The 16,386-nt window shown below is 46.9% G+C and overlaps 1 protein-coding gene across 2 annotated transcripts; it reads right to left on the bottom strand.

Moving 5' to 3' along the window:
* Nucleotides 1-9,722: 9,722 nt before the first annotated feature.
* LOC120871886 (putative killer cell immunoglobulin-like receptor like protein KIR3DP1) lies at nt 9,723-15,807 on the bottom strand. Of its 2 annotated transcripts, XM_040251887.1 has the most exons (7): nt 15,740-15,807; nt 15,563-15,598; nt 14,163-14,429; nt 12,981-13,280; nt 11,588-11,887; nt 10,572-10,622; nt 9,723-9,844 (listed from the first exon to the last, which is right to left on the bottom strand). In XM_040251887.1, the coding sequence occupies exons 1-7, from the start codon at nt 15,771-15,773 to the stop codon at nt 9,723-9,725; spliced, it is 1,110 nt and encodes a 369-aa protein (XP_040107821.1). In that variant the 5' UTR covers nt 15,774-15,807. The 2 variants fall into 2 exon arrangements, with proteins under 2 accessions (XP_040107821.1, XP_040107820.1); XM_040251886.1 differs by lacking the exon at nt 15,740-15,807 and having other exon boundaries at nt 15,563-15,711.
* Nucleotides 15,808-16,386: the final 579 nt, after the last annotated feature.

The following is a 16,386-nucleotide window of genomic DNA, read 5'->3' as shown; positions in this document are numbered from 1 at the left end:
GCCCTGCTTATGTGAGACAGGAGGCAGAACTGAGCAAAGCTGACAGAGTCACAGGATGCGGAAGGCGGGCGGTGTTGTTGGTACAGTCAGCCTGGTTCATGTTACATGGGAAGATGGCCAGCCTCTTCTCACGCCAGGGATGGAAGTCTGACCTGAGCCACAGCACTGGGCACGCCCATGACCCGATCGTCACTTTTTGTTTCTCTAAATGCTATCAATGTAAGAGTATTTGAACAGATCTTGCTGCCTTTAGGAAGTAGTAACTGTGCTTCAGTGTATACCATGCAGGATGCTTTTCCCAAGCTCATGATAAATCTCATTAACCTTAACTCTTCGCACAAGAGAAATCACATGCTCCCACCTCGTATGTCAGGCTCAGTGCAGGTTGCCAATTAAAGACTCATTAATAGAGACTTTTATTCTGCATTCTTTTGGAGGACCAGACATGCGTACTATGGTTCTTTGAAAATGTGAAAAAATTCTGCATTGTAATATATGTGATTAAGGAACTGTGTTAGCTTCAGGTGTACAGCAAAGTGATTCAGTTATACAGATACGTGCATCTGCTGCTTTTCAAATTCTTTTCCCACTTAGATAGTTACAGAATATTAAGTAGAACTCTCTGTTTTATACAGTAGGTCCTTGTGGCAATGCATTTTTAATATAGCCGTGTGTATTGTCAGTACCAAACTTCCAATCTAACCTCACCCTGACACTATCCCCCCTGGTAACCGTAAGTTCATTCTCTGTGAGTCTGTTTTGTAAATAACTTCATTTTTTAAAATGTCACAAATAAGCAATATCATGTGATATTTGTATTTCTCTGACTCTTCTTCATCTGAAATTATTTCGTGACTGTGAGTGGAGACTTTGCACACACAACACTCTTTCTTTCTCTCTTCCTCCCTTTCCAATCCAAGGACCACACATGTACACAAAGATAACGTGTGTAAAGGTGACTGTGGTGATTTTTGGGAGGGGGATTTGTTCTGCCTAAACAGGTGGACAACCTTGCTTCCTAGATACTCAGATGAATGCAAAATATGTCAAGTAGAGACTTCCAAGCTCCAGAATGCTTGAGTGAGGGGCGTGTCCACAACAATCAACTCCAAACTGGGACAAAATGGCCTAGCTCTTTCAGGAGGCCAAGGGCAGACCTACACCTAGTTCAGCTGTTGTTCATAGACAGGAAAGAACCTCAGTAAGGGCAGTGATTCCATACCGTTTTGCTGCAGGTTGGGGTTGGTACAGTCAACCCCTTATGATGCTCCCTAAGTAAATAAATCTGGTCTCGTTCATTATGTACGTAATGAAGTAACAGTACAGTCACCCTACTTAAAATGTCCTTTTATTTACTTAATATCATGTTTTAGAATTGATCTGTATTCTTTGTCATTTCAGTTTGTGCATTTTACTGCCATGTAATGTTGCAGATATTTAAACCATAAATTTTTAAAAATTAAAAAAATATATAGAAATATAGTTCATTTTTGCCATACAGCAAATTGATTCAGCTTGACATATATATTCTTTTCCATTGTGATTTACGGCAAGATACTGAATAGAATTCCCTGTGCCATACTGTAGGACCTCATTCTTTTCCATTCTATGTATAAATAGATTTCATCTGCTAATCCCAAGCTCCCAGTCCTTCCCTCCTTGCCAACCACAAGCCTGTTCTCTATGTCTCTGAGTCTGTTCCTGTTTCATTGATATATTCCTTTTAGATTCCACATATGGGTGATATCACATGAAAATTGTCTTTCTCTTTCTGTCTACTTCACTTAATATGTTAATCTCCAGGTCCATCCATGCTGCTGCAAATGGCATGATTTCATTTTCTAAATGTCTGAGTGGTATTCCATTCTCTCTGTGTATAAGCATATACATCTTCTTTATCCATTCATCTCTCAATGGACAACTAGGCTGTTCCTATGTCTTGCCTATTGTAAGTTTTGCTGCCATGAACATAGGGGTGCATGAATCTTTTCAAGGTATAGGTTTTTCCAGATATATGCTCAGGACTGGAATTGTTGGATCATATGGAAACTCTGTTTTTACTTTTTTGAGAAACTGCCATACTGTTTTCCACAGTGGCTTCACCAGTTCCACTCCCCCAGCAATGTAAGAGGATTTCCCTCTTCTCCACACCCTCTCCAGCATCTATTATTCATAAACTGTCTAATGACGGCCATTCTGATTGGTATGAGGTGGTACCTCCTAGCAGTGTCAATTTGCCTTTCTCTACTAATTAGCAATGCTGAGCATCTTTTCATATGCCTGTTGGCCATCTGCGTATTTTCTTTTAAACCACAGGTATCAGTTGTGAGAGTGATGTCTATGGATTTTGTCTAAAATGAACAACTCCTCTGCTAATGTCTCATGAATGTGCTCTGATTCCAACCTCACATTGCTTGTCAAGGGACAGAGTGATGAGCTCTTCAGGAAAGGAATAGTGACTTTATTTGGAAAGCCAGCAGACCAACGAGACGGTAAACTTGCGCCCCAAAGAATCATCTTACCTGAGTTAGATGGGTTTTTTGGGGAGTGAGAGGGATGGTCAGTGTTTATTGAATGTAAAATAACCCTAGCCTATGGGGAAGAAAATTCCAAGCAGAAGGGAGAACAATATAGATTAAATACCCACATATGAACTCACACTTTCACCCTTACACACACACACACACACTAAAAATGGAGGAAGTGTGGCTGGTTGTTGCAATTTTTAATTAACTAATTGCTGCGTGCGTTGGGTCCTCGTCACTGTGCACAGGCTTTCTCTAGCTGTGGGAAGGCAGCTGCTCTTTGCTGTGGAGCAGGGTCTCTCATTGCTGTTGCTTCTCTTGTTGTGGAGCACCCGCTCTAGGCACATGGGCTTGTGGCCCAAGGGCTTAACTGCCCCGAGGCATGTGGAATCTTCCCATTCCCGGGATTGGGCCCATGTCCCCCACATGGGCAGGCAGATTCCCAACCAGTGGACCACCAGGGAAGTCCTGTTGCAAACTTTTTTCCCCCTTAACTTATTTATTTTTAATTTAAGGGCAATTACAGTAATGTGATGGCTTCTGCCATACATCAACATGGATCAGCCATAGCTATACTTATGTCCTTTCCACTGTGGAAATCTTTTAATCCTGGAATCCTTTGTTCCTGAAGCTGTCCATGCAGGTCTGGTCATAATGTCCCTCTAAGCCCCCAACAAACTGTCTGTTCTGCCACTTTTTATCACTTTACAAATGGCAAGTACTATACCTTTCAAGTTCAGAGCCTTGATAATAGTTTTAGTCCCACAGTCGTGTCTGAATCTTTGTGATCCCATGGGCTGCAACCCGCCAGACTGCTCTGTCCATGGGGGTTCTCCAGACAAGAATGCTGGGGTGGGTTGCCATTTCCTTCTCCAGGAGATCTTCCCACCAAGGTTTCGTCTCAGGTCTCCTGCGTTGCAGGCAGATTCTTTATCATCTGAGTCACCAGGAAAGCCCACCAGTAACATAATGCGATTCAATATTTCCTCCCACAATTAACATTGCCATTGTTTTCGATTTACTTTTATCATGGACATGGTGGGATTTTGGCATCATGCTTTCACTCTCAGTGTAGCATAACACTGAGGTGAAATATACCATAAATTAAAAAATAGAAGTATGAATACAATGCTAGATTTCTAATTAAAAAAAAACAGATATGCAACAAGCAACAAAGATTTACTATATAGCACGGGGAACTATAGTCAATATCTTGTAATAACCTAAAATGGAGAATAATCTGAAAAATAATGTACGTGTGTTTGTATAATTGAAAATCACCTTCCTGTGCACCTGAAATATTGTAAGTCAACTACACTCAGTAAAATATGTATATGATGAGATTAAAAAATGGAACCAGTAAAATAAATAAATTTTAAAGTGAAATGAAAGAAAATGAAGTCACTCAGTCATGTCCAACTCTTTGCAACCCTGTGCACTGTAGGCTGGCAGGCTCCAGTGTTCATGGTATTTTCCAGGCAAGAATACTGGAATGCATCACCATTTCCTTCTCCAAATAGTGCAGGCCAACTGCAGCATACTCCCTGATGGTCTGTGTGCTCACTCTCACATTCCAAGTCTGCATAAGGTGTATTCACATGGGCACCCTGAGCTGCCCCAGAGTCTCAGCCCAGATGGTGAGTTTGTGGAAGGTCCCTGGAAGGAAGTCAGAGGCTGAGTCCCAGGACCTCTCCACCCCTCCCTCCCCAGCTCAGCTCAGGAACCCTTCCAGGTTTCATCAGCATCACTCTAGAATCCCAGTGCCCACACCTCTCCACCCAGAAGTTCCCAGGGCTCAAGTGAGTAATGGGTCCCGAGAGCCCTTTGAGGACTCACCAGCAGGCTTCGTGGTCCTCTGGCCCAGACTCAGTCCTGGAAGTGAGAGATTTGCCACCAAAAGCTTGGGCTGATTATCTCCCCATCAGGATCCCTGGCCCCTCCAGCTGCCTGAGCCCTGAGGTTCCCATGAGCTGGGAGCAGGGTGGGCATCCCTTGCCCTCCTGCAGTCCCCTCCCTGCCCTGCACATCTGGCCAAGGAGGAGAAGCTCAGAGAGGATGGAAGGCATGTCTGCAGCTCTGAGTGCCCAGCCACTCCTGCCGCCGCCCTGTACAGATGAGGAGACCACGGGGCCCTAGAGGACAAACAGGATGTGGTCCCTGGGGGGCTGCGCTGCCCCTCGGGGTTCCCACGGCCGTGGAACCGCAGCAGGGGGTGGCCCCTCTGTGGACCCAGCACCAATGTCTCCAGGCAGGGCTCAGGAGGCATCTCAGCCCAGACCTGAGGTCTCAGCTCTTTTTCTTTCTGCCCAGTCTGACCGCCTTCTCTAGAGGGTCGGACCCAGGTTCTCGTCCTGAATCAGCCTTGGACAATCTGGCTCCGAAGAGGGCTCAAAACTTTATTTTCCCAGTCCCCTCCAGAAATGGAATTTACTTCTCATCTTGGGTCAGTTGATAAATTATTGCAGAGCACCTAGTCTGTACCAGGCATTGGTGCCACACTGCAGAAATACACCCATGACCCAGGTAAACCCATCTTCTGTAGGTGCTTGAAGAACTCATATTCTGCAGAATGAGGGCATCAAATGCTAACATTCAAATATTTTTTTTAGAAGAAGATATATGAGAATTACTGGGATTCATGTCTACACTGTGAACATTCAGAAAAATGAAGATTATGACATCTGCTCCCTGCACCTAGAGGCCAAAAAAAAAAAAAAAAAAAAAAAGGATATTAGGGGAAAAATGGAAACAATGACAGTAGCAACACGGGAGCCCCAGAATGTCTTCACTTTAAGTGATCCCAACATTTCTTGGTAAAAGAGTTCTTGGGCGGTTTAGTTCTAAGCCAGGAGAGACATCACCCAGAGAGCTCAATGAGCAATTAAGGCTCTGAGGAGCTTGATTTTCACCCCATTTGCCAGCTCAGTTCACACCGGGGTCCTCATGGTGTTATCCTCTTCAGCCCTCCGCTTGGTTGAGCCAAACCACATTGTACCAATAGCTGATTACTTAAAAAGCACAAGCTTCTCAAATCCTTGCTTTGGTGAAAAGAAGCAAAAAAGACAAACATGCAAATATCGATGGATTAACACAACACATGCAAAGCCTCCCTGGGGCAAGTGTTCTCTCTGCAGCCCTCAGTGATCTGGAGTGGAATGTCCAGTAGAATTCTCTGTGACGATGGGACTTTTAACATCTGCTCTACCCAGCACCATGGCACCTGGCCAAATGATGCTACTGAGCACTTGAAATGTGGTGGGTGTGACTGAAGAACTGAATGCTTTACTTCATATACGTGTAGAGTCATTGTCTGTACCACGTGGCTGGGTGAGTACTTGATCTGCCAGTGCGGATCCAGACTGAGGGGGATCTTGTTGTCCTGTTCCTACCCCTGGAACCCCAGCACCCTCAGTGCACACGGCTGGGAAAATGCTGAGAGGCCTTCCCTGATGGTAAAGAATCCACCTGCCAATGCAAAAGACATGAGAGATGAGGGTTCGGTCCCTGGGTCTAGAAGATCCCCTCTAGAAGGGAATGGCAACCCACTCCAGGACCTTGCCTGGAGAATCCCATGCACTGAGGAGCCTAGCAAGCTACACAGCATCCATGGGGTCACAAAGAGTCGGACATGACTGAATCGCCTTAGCACGCACACGCACAGCCTCATGTGGCAAGTGGCACCACACTGGGTATCTCAAACAGAATACATCTTTCTATTTGGCCAACTTGCATTGCTTTTATTACTGTTTCATGGAAAGCCTTTTGTTTTAAATGTAGCAGTGTGCACATGTCAATCTTAAACTTCCAATCTTTCTCTCCCCCCATCCTTCCCCTCTGTAACTCTAAGTTTGTTTTCTGCCGGGAGCCAGCGTGAGGAACTCCGCCCATGGCAAAGGTCATGAGGAAGGAGGCTTCGGTCTACACAAAGGTGGGATCGAGCCTTAGGAAACCCCCTGTTCCTGAGCATCTACCCGCAAAACCAGAGTCTGCCTACTTTACTTATGCTCTCACCTACACCTCTGACTTTATGGGGGGCTCTCCCCCATCAGCATTTCTCTTGGAGAAGGAGTTAACTTGCAGGTCCAGTTAATAAAAATTCCTGGGCATGACAAGAGTGTTTCAACTTACAAACTCCTCTGAAGGTTATCTAGCCTGCCTGAGTGGGTTCGTCCAGCCACATGTGATTGTTTACAGCCTCCCAACTGTGAGAGGCACGAGATGCTTTAAACTTTCTAAATACAGACTCTTTTGAGAAGTTACAAAATTATTAGTATAGTATAGTGAGTTGATTAAGAATTATATTGGTGAAGGGTTTTTCATCTGTTGTGCCAATATTACTGCTAATTCCCTGCCCTGGGTGTGACAAGGGTGTCTCAGGTCAAAGCTCTCTGCTGACAGACTAGCTTGTGTGACAACCTCTCAACCATAAACAGCACAGAGAGTCTGGAGTATTTTGAAAGTCTTAATTAGCATAGGGCTTTTGTCATTGTTGAGTCAATGATTGCCGCCAGGCCTCCATATCCTTAGGCACCTGGGAATATATTAATCAATGTATTTGGAATATAGAAAAGGAAATATAGTAGTTTTTAAGGTTAGCAATACTGGACTTTTTGAGTTAATGAATTTTCTCTTTTGTTATAGATAACTGTACTTTGTTATAAATCACTGTGTCCTTGCTATGTAAAAATGTAACTTGATCACTATCTTAAGACTAAATAGATCTTAAGGGGAACATTGGTGAAGGGTTTTCATTTGTTGGGCTGATGTTTGCTGCTAAATCTCCATATTCCCTGCCCTTATAATGAATATAACTAGCATATAGGAGAAACTAAGTATGAATCTTTAAGATTAATCATGTAAAAGTTGAGGCTAAGTAAATTCCTTTCTTGATTATAACCCACTACACCCTCACCCTATAGGAATCCAACTTTATTTGGAGGGTGGCACTTGGTTTAAGAAAAAATCACCCCAGAAAACATAAGTTTTCTGGGTGACTGATCGTTATCAGAAAGGGCCATAAAATGTCAGCAGGCCTCATGGCCAGAAGATGATGTAAAACCCATAAGACCTTTGTATAATTTTATATGAAGCACCTGATTGTGACAAGGGTCAGGTCTGCTGACCCCCGCATGACTCTGTATTCATCCCTATGTATAACAAAAAGTATATAAACAAATCTGAAAAGTAAAGAAATCGGATCAGTTTCTGGAAAGACTGATTCCCCCGTGTCGTTCTTTTCCCTTCTGGCTGAATTCCCATCTGATACGTGGGTACTCACCAAGCCTACTAACTTTGCCTGGGCTTCTAAGATTGGACCGGGGAGGCCTCAGTGCCTCCTCTCCTTCGGGAAAATGGAAAGATGCTTGTGGCCTATGTAGGTGGTGATTGGTATTCCACATAAACCAAGTTATTCAGCCTCTTTTTCTCCACTAATATTTCCTACTACACTATCCGTTTCTAATCTCTCTCTATATCTGTAATTAAATAAGTTTTTTCCTAGGACACCTACTGCATCTCCTCTTTGAATTACCTTGGATCCACCGGGGCTGGACCCTGGCAGTTTTCCAAGTCTACAAGTCTGTTTCTGTCTTGTAAACAAGTTCATCCTTGTAAACTATTACTGAACAGAGGTTTTTTAAAAAAATGGCTTTCTTTTATTTTAAACTGAATAATTTGAAGTCTAAACTTGCAAATTTTTATGCTTTACTGGAATTTTCAAAAAAGTAGGATGACCATGGTAAGATACCCTGTGTGTGCAATTGATTAGAATACCTCCTCCCAAAAGGTTAGATAGTTAAAATAGAGTGTTTGAATAGCCAGGGGATTACTAAGAGGTGGTGGGATTCTTGAAGACAATCCTATAATTCTTGGACTCCACTCTTAACTTCAGAGCTGCTGGGCTGCTTTGGAGGAGGAAAAGGAGTGCCCATGGAGGAACCCCTTTAGAAAGAGATCTAGCTCTTCAATTTATAACACTCTGTGTGCTCAAAGGATGGGACCAGGTCACGGTCATCATGGTGTTGGTTTACATCCAATTCCTCATAGATACTGGTCTCGGCTAAGAGGTGCATGGGGCTCAGAGGAGTGGGAGTGAACAGTCTCTCAGAGAGGGTCCTGTGGTTCAAGTGGACGAATATCACGTCCTCTGCTGATGGGTCCTGAACGGAAGATGTGAATGATAGAATGAAATGTGATCTTCGAAGGCTGGGGCATTGGGCACGGGAGGGGCTCGGGCTATGGCAAGGGTTTGGCTGGGAGGATCCACCTCGCCGTTCACTGTTCTGTCTTCCTTGGGCTCTCCTTCCATGATGGCAACATCTGCGAATGGAAGAGACTCAAGCCTCTTGGGGCGGAGGCGATTCCTCTAGACCTCCATATCTTTGGTGGGGACATCAAAGCCAAAAAAGCAGGGGTGTGCCCCAGGTTGCTGAGTCTGTCTACCCCACTAAAAAAAAAAAAAAACAAAAACAACACAACCATCCCATATATAAGCCCAGCCACTGACGGACTCTCTCAGGAATCTGTGCAAACCCACAGAGCCCATCCTACATCTTCTGTTATAGACCATCCTCTAATGTGTATCAGCAGATTCCCAAGATCATAAAGGGGAGAAGAACAGATGTGGTTGAATGGAAGAACAGGGCTTGGAATGTTCCTGGTGGCCCAGGGATTAAGAGTCCACCTTCCAGTGCAGAGAGTGTGGGTTCTATCCCTGGTGGGAGAACTGAGATCCCACATGCCTTGAAGCAACTATCCTCAATGCTGCAACTGCTGAGCCCACGAGCTCTAGAGCCTTGAACTGCACCTGAGCACTGCAATGAGGATGCCCCATGCTGCAGCTGAGACCTGATGGAGCTGGTACAGGGAGGGAGGATGGAGGGGGGTTCAGGATGGGGAACACGTGTATACCTATGGTGGATTCATGTTGATGTATGGCAAAACCAATACACTATTGTAAAGTAAAAAAAAAATAAATAAATTAACACACATTTTCATAAAAAGAACATGGTTCCATTGTCCTCTGGAAGATATTCTCTCAGGGATTACAACAATGGAAATCAGTTTTTAACCTACAGGAAGTGAAAACGCCATTCTCTGCTATGAGCCCACCTCCCGCTAGGTCAGATGACACTGTGCTTCCCTCCTTCAGACTTATGATTGTGGGTAGAGCACCAGTGACAGTCTGGCTCTTCATACTTACTTTATGGGTAACCAGTGACAGACAAGAACAGCAAGGAAGATGCTGGTATAGATGAAGGCTACGGAGAGCCTAAGGAGAAGGTGCAGCTGGCTGGAGTGGCCTTGAGGAAGCCGTGCTTCTGCCAACAAGCCAACAGAAGAAGGTCTGGTTATTCGTTGCATACACCCTGCCCCTACACACAGGAGTTATTGTATCCTTGTGTCAAAGTGTGTCAGCAGCTCTCAACGTGATCAGTATGGTCTCCACTTCCCAGGAGGCAGCAAAGCATCCAGGAGAGATGCTAGCAGGAGATGAAGTAAGGAGGCCATGCAAGACCAGCAGTGGTCTGAAACCAGGCCCCCAGGCACCCATGCAGTTTTTCTCTGCTGCCAAGGCATGGTGCTTTTGCATGAACGTATCTGCTTTAATCCTCCATATATTTCCCCCTCCATCCACATATGCCTGGAATGGAATCCTCAAGAAGACACGACACTTCTGAACTGTGGAATGTTTAGTTCATAAAACACTAGCAGAGGAATAGCACATACTGAAGGTGGTCCCTAAAATTCTCCACTTGTCCCCCCATCCTTCCCAAAGATGCTGGTGGAGGGAGGGTGAGCAGCTCCCTCAAGCATGGGGTCAAGTCACTCTGTCTCGCTTAGTTCAATGTAGAAATTCCCAGTCCCAGAGAATGAGAAATTCAATGCCCCCTCTGGTTTTAATACAGACCATGATCTCAAATGCTGACGTGACAGGAACATTGAAGAGCCCAAAGTCACAGAGCTGGGAGGTGGTAGAACCAACACTTACAGAGGAACCCTCTGTCTTCTCCGAAATTTGCTGAGATAGGAGACCGCCTTGCTTACCTTCTGTGGTGTGTGGATCCATGGTTGACGGGCAAGTACTTGTAGTGGATCCTAGGGGAAAAAAGGCAGAAGAGGTGAACAGTAACCTTCTTCACCCCACCAAAGGAGGACTCTTGTTTCTGGAAGGTTGACCTGCCTGTCCTTGACTCTGTCATCCCTCAGAGCACTGATAGGGGAGGGGAGAGCTTCTGGTTCCTTCCTGTGAATGCATTGAGTAGACCCTCCATCCTGGAAAAGAGATGGTGGAAAGAGGTGGGAAGGATATGCCTGGTGATGAAAGACAGCTGTAAGCAAGAGACATCCTCTCTGCTCCTGGAATGAGTGTCTATGCTCCTTAATTGGGAAATCACCTGTATGTCAGAGGTGCTACTGGGAAAACACTAAGAGCAAGGGGCCGATGCATCTCAGATCCTCCCAAATGAACTCAGCCTCTCCTCCTCCTCGGTCTACCCTGACCCTTTTCTGTATTTGCCTGGATAGACAGGACTCTGCTGTGGAGCATCCATACAGGAGGTGGAAGAGGGTTGAGATGCCATGTACTATCTCTCTTCTTCTCTGGTTCTCATTGCCTCCATTTCTCCAGAAGCCCTAAGGTCCCTTGACAGCAACACGGAACCCCTGAGAAGGAGCTCAGTGATACAGTAAGTTATTATGGGAAAAGCCAAATGGCCTTCTTGACACTGCAATGAGATTTAGTGTATTGTAAACATGGGATGCTTCATGTGTTCTCCAGGCAAGAATACTGGAATGGGTTGCCATTTCCTCCTCCAGGGGACCTCGTTTTGTCAGGACTCTTCACTATGACCCATCTGTCTTGGGTGGCCCTGCACGACTGGCTCATAGCTTCCCTGAGGTACGAAGGCCCCTTCGCCACTACAAGGCTGTGATCCATGAGGAGGAGATAGTGAAGGACAGAGGAGTCTGTCATGCTGCAGTCCACAGGGTGGCAAAAAATTGGACACAACATAGTGACTGAACAGGAAGAACAAAGCATGGGCCAGGAAGAGGTTCCTCACCTGTGACAGACAGGAACAGTGGGTCACTGGAGTCTGACCACGAGTAGGGAGAGCGAGTGAAGGAGCCGTAGCACCTGTAGACCCCGCTGTGACCTGGGGTCCCAGGACCCAGAGGGAACTCTGCCTGGAGTGCTCCACGGGGGACCCACTCTCCAGGGTGCGGGCTCCCAAGTTTCCCCTCATCCCTGAGCAGATGGAACTGATCAAAGGCGCTCTCGGAGCTGCAGACCAAGGTCACATTCTCTCCTGACCTCACCACGGGGCCCCCCTGGGCTGAGAGAGAGGGTTTCCTGGACAGACCTGGAAGGAGGAGACCTTGATCTCAGAGCACAGAGTAACTCTAGTCCTAAGTATAGGACTAAAGCCAGAAGTGTGCAACAAGAGAAGCACTGCAGTGAGAAGGCCGCCCACCGCCAGGAGAGAAAGCCCCACAGTAAGGGATACGCGGCACAGGGAAAACTTCAGAAGTAACTTGAAATATGGGGTGTTGTTTAAAATCCTTTTAAAATAGTAAATAATTTTTAAAAAGGAGTGTCATTTAATGTCCTTTTTTAAAGAAAGAATATATGTATATGAAAAACTGAATCACTCTGTTATACAACAGAAATTAAAACATCTCAATTCAACTAGACTTCAACAAACATAAATAAGATCAAATAAATTTTAAAAATCAACCAGATGTGCCATTATCTTGAAATAGACAAACTACTACTTAAATAAACAGTCTACTAACTACTGCTGGGGACCAAAACAAAACATGGCATTGACCCAGAAGAAGAGGTTATGGAGTGAAAACTGCCAGAATCTCACGGGGTCTTTGACCACCTCTTTCTTGAGGGAGTGTTCAGCGCTGCCCTGACCACCCCCAGGGGCTGGAAGGAACTCCTCAGCGGGGAGGGTTGGAGGGACCACTCCTGCTCTCTTTGTGCAGAAGGATGAGTTAAACTGAGAGGCTGAGCAACTTCAGGGTGTCAACCTCCATCTCGATCACCCAGGGGCCGGACTGCAGGGCGTCTGGTACCACAATGTGCTGCTGACAGAGGAAGGGAGCTCTGACACGACAGTGGGAAACCAACCCCTTAACCAACCATCGGTGGCTGCCTGAGCGGGAAACTGCCCGTGTCCCTGCTCTGGTGCATTTTTCTCCGTGGGTCGTTCTTTCCCGTTCTCGCTCCTTCGCTCTGTCACCAGCTGTGTCTTCCCCTTAGCACACGGCAGGGACTCTGTTCTCTTCTCCCTTCCATGCTCACACCTCCTCTCTCTGCTTTGTTCCCTCTCCCGAGGTTGTGAGTGTCTCTGCACGCCTGTCATTCTCTCCCGGTACTGATGCTGGACTGGACACCAGACCTTCTGTGACACAGAGAGCAGAAAGGACTGGTCTGGCCACACTCACCTGTGATGATGATGTCCACGGGGTCGCTGGGGGCTGACCACACATAGGGGGAGTGGCTGAAAGAGCCGTAGCATCTGTAGGTGCCTGCACTCGCCAAAGTCATGGGGCCAATCATGAAGTCAGCTGTGTCATACCAGCCAGTGAGCGTCTCTCCATATCTCAGGAATAGCCCTGTGCTGTTTTCTTGGTGCAGGATAAACTTGTCAAACCACACCAGTGAGTGACAGCGGAGGGTCACATTCTCTCCCACCTGCACGAGGGGCCCTGGGTGGGCTGAGATGGAGGGTTTTGTGAACACACCTAAGAGCAAAGAGGTTGTGAGCTTCAGTGAGTCACCCCACCTCAGTGCTTCCCCTGACATCTGAAGGTGTAAAACTCCTCCCCATTTACCATTGGAGCCAGTTACCCTTCCTGTGTGTCCTGTTGCATTCTCTTTAGCCTTGTTCTCGGGCTCTGGCTCATGTTTCTCTTTGCTCAAGGCCTCCAGCCTCGTCTGTGCTCATTCTAAGCTCTTTAGCTGTTGGATCTGCTCTCGGGTTCATGCATGCATACTCAGTCACTTCAGCTGAGTCCAACTCTATGCAACTCCATGGACTGTAGCCAGCCAGGCTCCTCTGTCCATGGGATTCTCCAGTTGAGAATACTGGAGTGGGTTCCCATGCTCTCAGCTTCATCCCATCCCTAATATACGTGGTGGGGGCCGGAGTGGGTCTGAGGATGCATACCCTGGCTCCCTTCACAGTCATCTAGAAGGTGGGTGATGACTGCAGGATGCTGGGATGGAGATGCAGAAAAAGGGGAACATTTTTCCCCCTGTGACCCCACCTCATGCCTCTGGAGACTTTCCTGGGGCTCCTTACCTGGGGCTCCAGCTCCTTCATATGGGATTACAGCTCCCTACTGGGTGGCAGGTGCTGGATCAGGGTTGTTCCCCATCCTCCGTGCTGGCAGGCAGTGGCAGCATCCTGTCTAACTAATGCCTAGGGAGGCTCCTCCTTCCTGTGCTGTGACACCCCATCCCTCTATTCAACACCCTGAGTTTAAACTCTCAGCGTGCGTTCTCTTTCCCTGATCCGGTCCTGGCTGGGGATCCTGAGGAAGTCTTGGGCTGCACGGGCACGTGTACCTAGGGAAGCATTGCCTGCAGGCACGGGTGTCTGGGCTGGGCTGGACTCCTCCTACCTGTGACCACAATCTGCAGGGGGTCACTGAGTGCAGACCAGTCAGCTCCAGAACATGTGTAGGACCCGGCATGTTCTCTGGTCATTGGGCCAAGGGTGAAGTTGTTGAAATAATGTCCCTGGAGCTTAGGCAAATGCCCTTTCCCATCTGTTTTGAACAGTCTGAATCTCTTAAGTGGAGATCGAGAGTGACACTGAAGAGTCACAGTCTGTCCTAAGGGAACCACGGGGCTTGGCCAGGCTGACAAAGACAGCTTCTCATATTTACCTAGGAGAGAAGAGGCACAGCCTTTGAGAAGAAAATAGGAATGGTCAGCTCTCCCCACTGCCTTCGTGGGTGGGCTTCCCCTTTAATTCTTTGAATTCTCCTCCCCGAATGCTCAAGGACTCCTTGGGCCTGAGGACAGACAGAGACACAGTCAACCCAGGACAGACATCATGGAGATTCTCAGGACATGAATCACTCCTTGGGTTGAGAAAATGTGAATAACTTTCCCTCAAAACACAAAAAACCTGGGGATTCCTGGGCAGTGGTTAGGGATTCCAGTGGTTAGGACTTGGCACTTTCTCTGCCAAGGGCCCAAGTTGAAACCCTGATCAGGGAACTGAGATCCTGCAAGCTGCACAATGAAGACAAAATAAAATACCACAGAAAAACTGATGCCTGGACAAGAAGCGAAAGGACTTCCCTGTTGTATTTGTTGTAGCTCAAATGGTAAAGGATCTTCCTGCAAAGGCTGGAGAACAGGGTTCAGTCCCTGAGCTGGCAAGATCCCCTGGACAAGGAAATGGCAACCCACTCCTGCATTCTTGCCAAGAGAATCCCTTGGACAGAGGAGCCTGGTGAGCTACAGTCCATGGGGTGGAAAGGAGTCGGACATGAGCAACTGACGCTAACACAACTAAGCAGTGAAAAAGCCACTTGCCTACAAAGAAGGAAGTAAACCTTGACCCTCGCTCCTTTGTTAGCTAACCTACATCAAATGTGTGAGAAGGTCCAGGTGGCCCTGCCTGATGGCCAGCCCCTTCCCTGGGGTCAGGTCTAGCGGGCGGTCCTGCAGTTCCTGTTGTTAAGGGCCGGTTGGAGATGCCATGAGCCAGCTTGTAGGGGAGGGTCTGTGGGCTGCAGCCTCTTGCTCCCCTCTCATGATTGAAATGGCACTCAGTGGGCCCAGCTCCCAGCTCCCAGTCTTCACACTGTGCCTTCAGGTCCAGAGTCCAGAGGTGGGCTAACCTCTGGAGACAGTGAAGATGAGTATCAAGGCCAATAGGAGGACCTGGGATCCACAGGACACACGGCTCTCACTGTACTCACAGGGGTCTCACCCCAGCCCCCAGTATCATCTGCATCAACCCCAACTGCTCTGTCCAACAGAGAAATAAGGGATGGGGAGGACTCACCCACAGCTTCCCAGATCCTCAGACTCACACAGAATCCTAGAAGGAAAAGCACGTCAGAGATGGCTTGTCCTGATGGACCCCACGCTCCTTGCACCCTCATCCAGGGAACCTGGTCAGTGGTGTGAAGACCTCCTAATTTCCACCATAACCCTCTCTGACCGTGTCTTCTGGACCCACCGAGACTCAGGAGGCTGAGGAGACTGGGGCACATTGCTCTGCTTCTGTGAGACAGGAGGCAGAGCTGAGCAAAGCTGACAGAGTCACAGGATGCGGAAGGCGGGCGGTGCTGTTGGTACAGTCAGCCTGGTTCATGTCACATGGGAAGATGGTCAGCCTCTTCTCACACCAGGGATGGAAATCTGACCTGAGCCATAGCACTGAGCATGCCTCATGACCCAATCGTCACTTTTTGTTTCTCTAAATGCTATCAACATAAGAGTATTTGAACAGATCTTGCTGCCTTTAGGAAGTAGTAACGGTGATTCAGTAGGTACCATGCAGGATGCTTTTCCAAAGCTCATGATAAAATCTCATTAACCTTAACTTTTCACAGAAGAGAAACCACATGTTCCCACCTCATATATCAGGCTCAGTGCAGGTTGCCAATTAAAGACTCATTAATAGAGACTTTTATTCTGCATTTTTATGGAGGACCAGACATGCATATTATGGCTCTTTCAAAATATGAAAAAATTCTGCATTGTAACATATGTGATTAAGGAACTAACCATGTTAGTTTCAGGTGTACAGCAAAGTGATTCAGTTATACAGATACATGCATCTGCTGCTTTTCAAATTCTTTTCCCACTTAGGTAGTTACAGAA

This window comes from Oryx dammah, unplaced genomic scaffold, assembly GCF_014754425.2.
Source record: "Oryx dammah isolate SB20612 unplaced genomic scaffold, SCBI_Odam_1.1 HiC_scaffold_13, whole genome shotgun sequence".
Lineage (NCBI taxonomy): Eukaryota > Metazoa > Chordata > Mammalia > Artiodactyla > Bovidae > Oryx > Oryx dammah.
This window is presented reverse-complemented; position numbering and strand designations above follow the sequence as displayed.

Excerpts from the sequence above, each read along its gene's own strand:
- LOC120871886 (XM_040251886.1), bottom strand. The coding sequence starts at position 15,662 with ATGAGGGTGCAAGGAGCGTGGGGTCCATCAGGACAAGCCATCTCTGAC. Across the intron at positions 13,281-14,162 it reads CCTGCAGATTGTGGTCACAG|GTGTGTTCACAAAACCCTCC; the intron begins GTAGGAGGAGTC and ends CTTTGCTCTTAG. Across the intron at positions 9,845-10,571 it reads GGATCCACACACCACAGAAG|AAGCACGGCTTCCTCAAGGC; the intron begins GTAAGCAAGGCG and ends GCTTGTTGGCAG.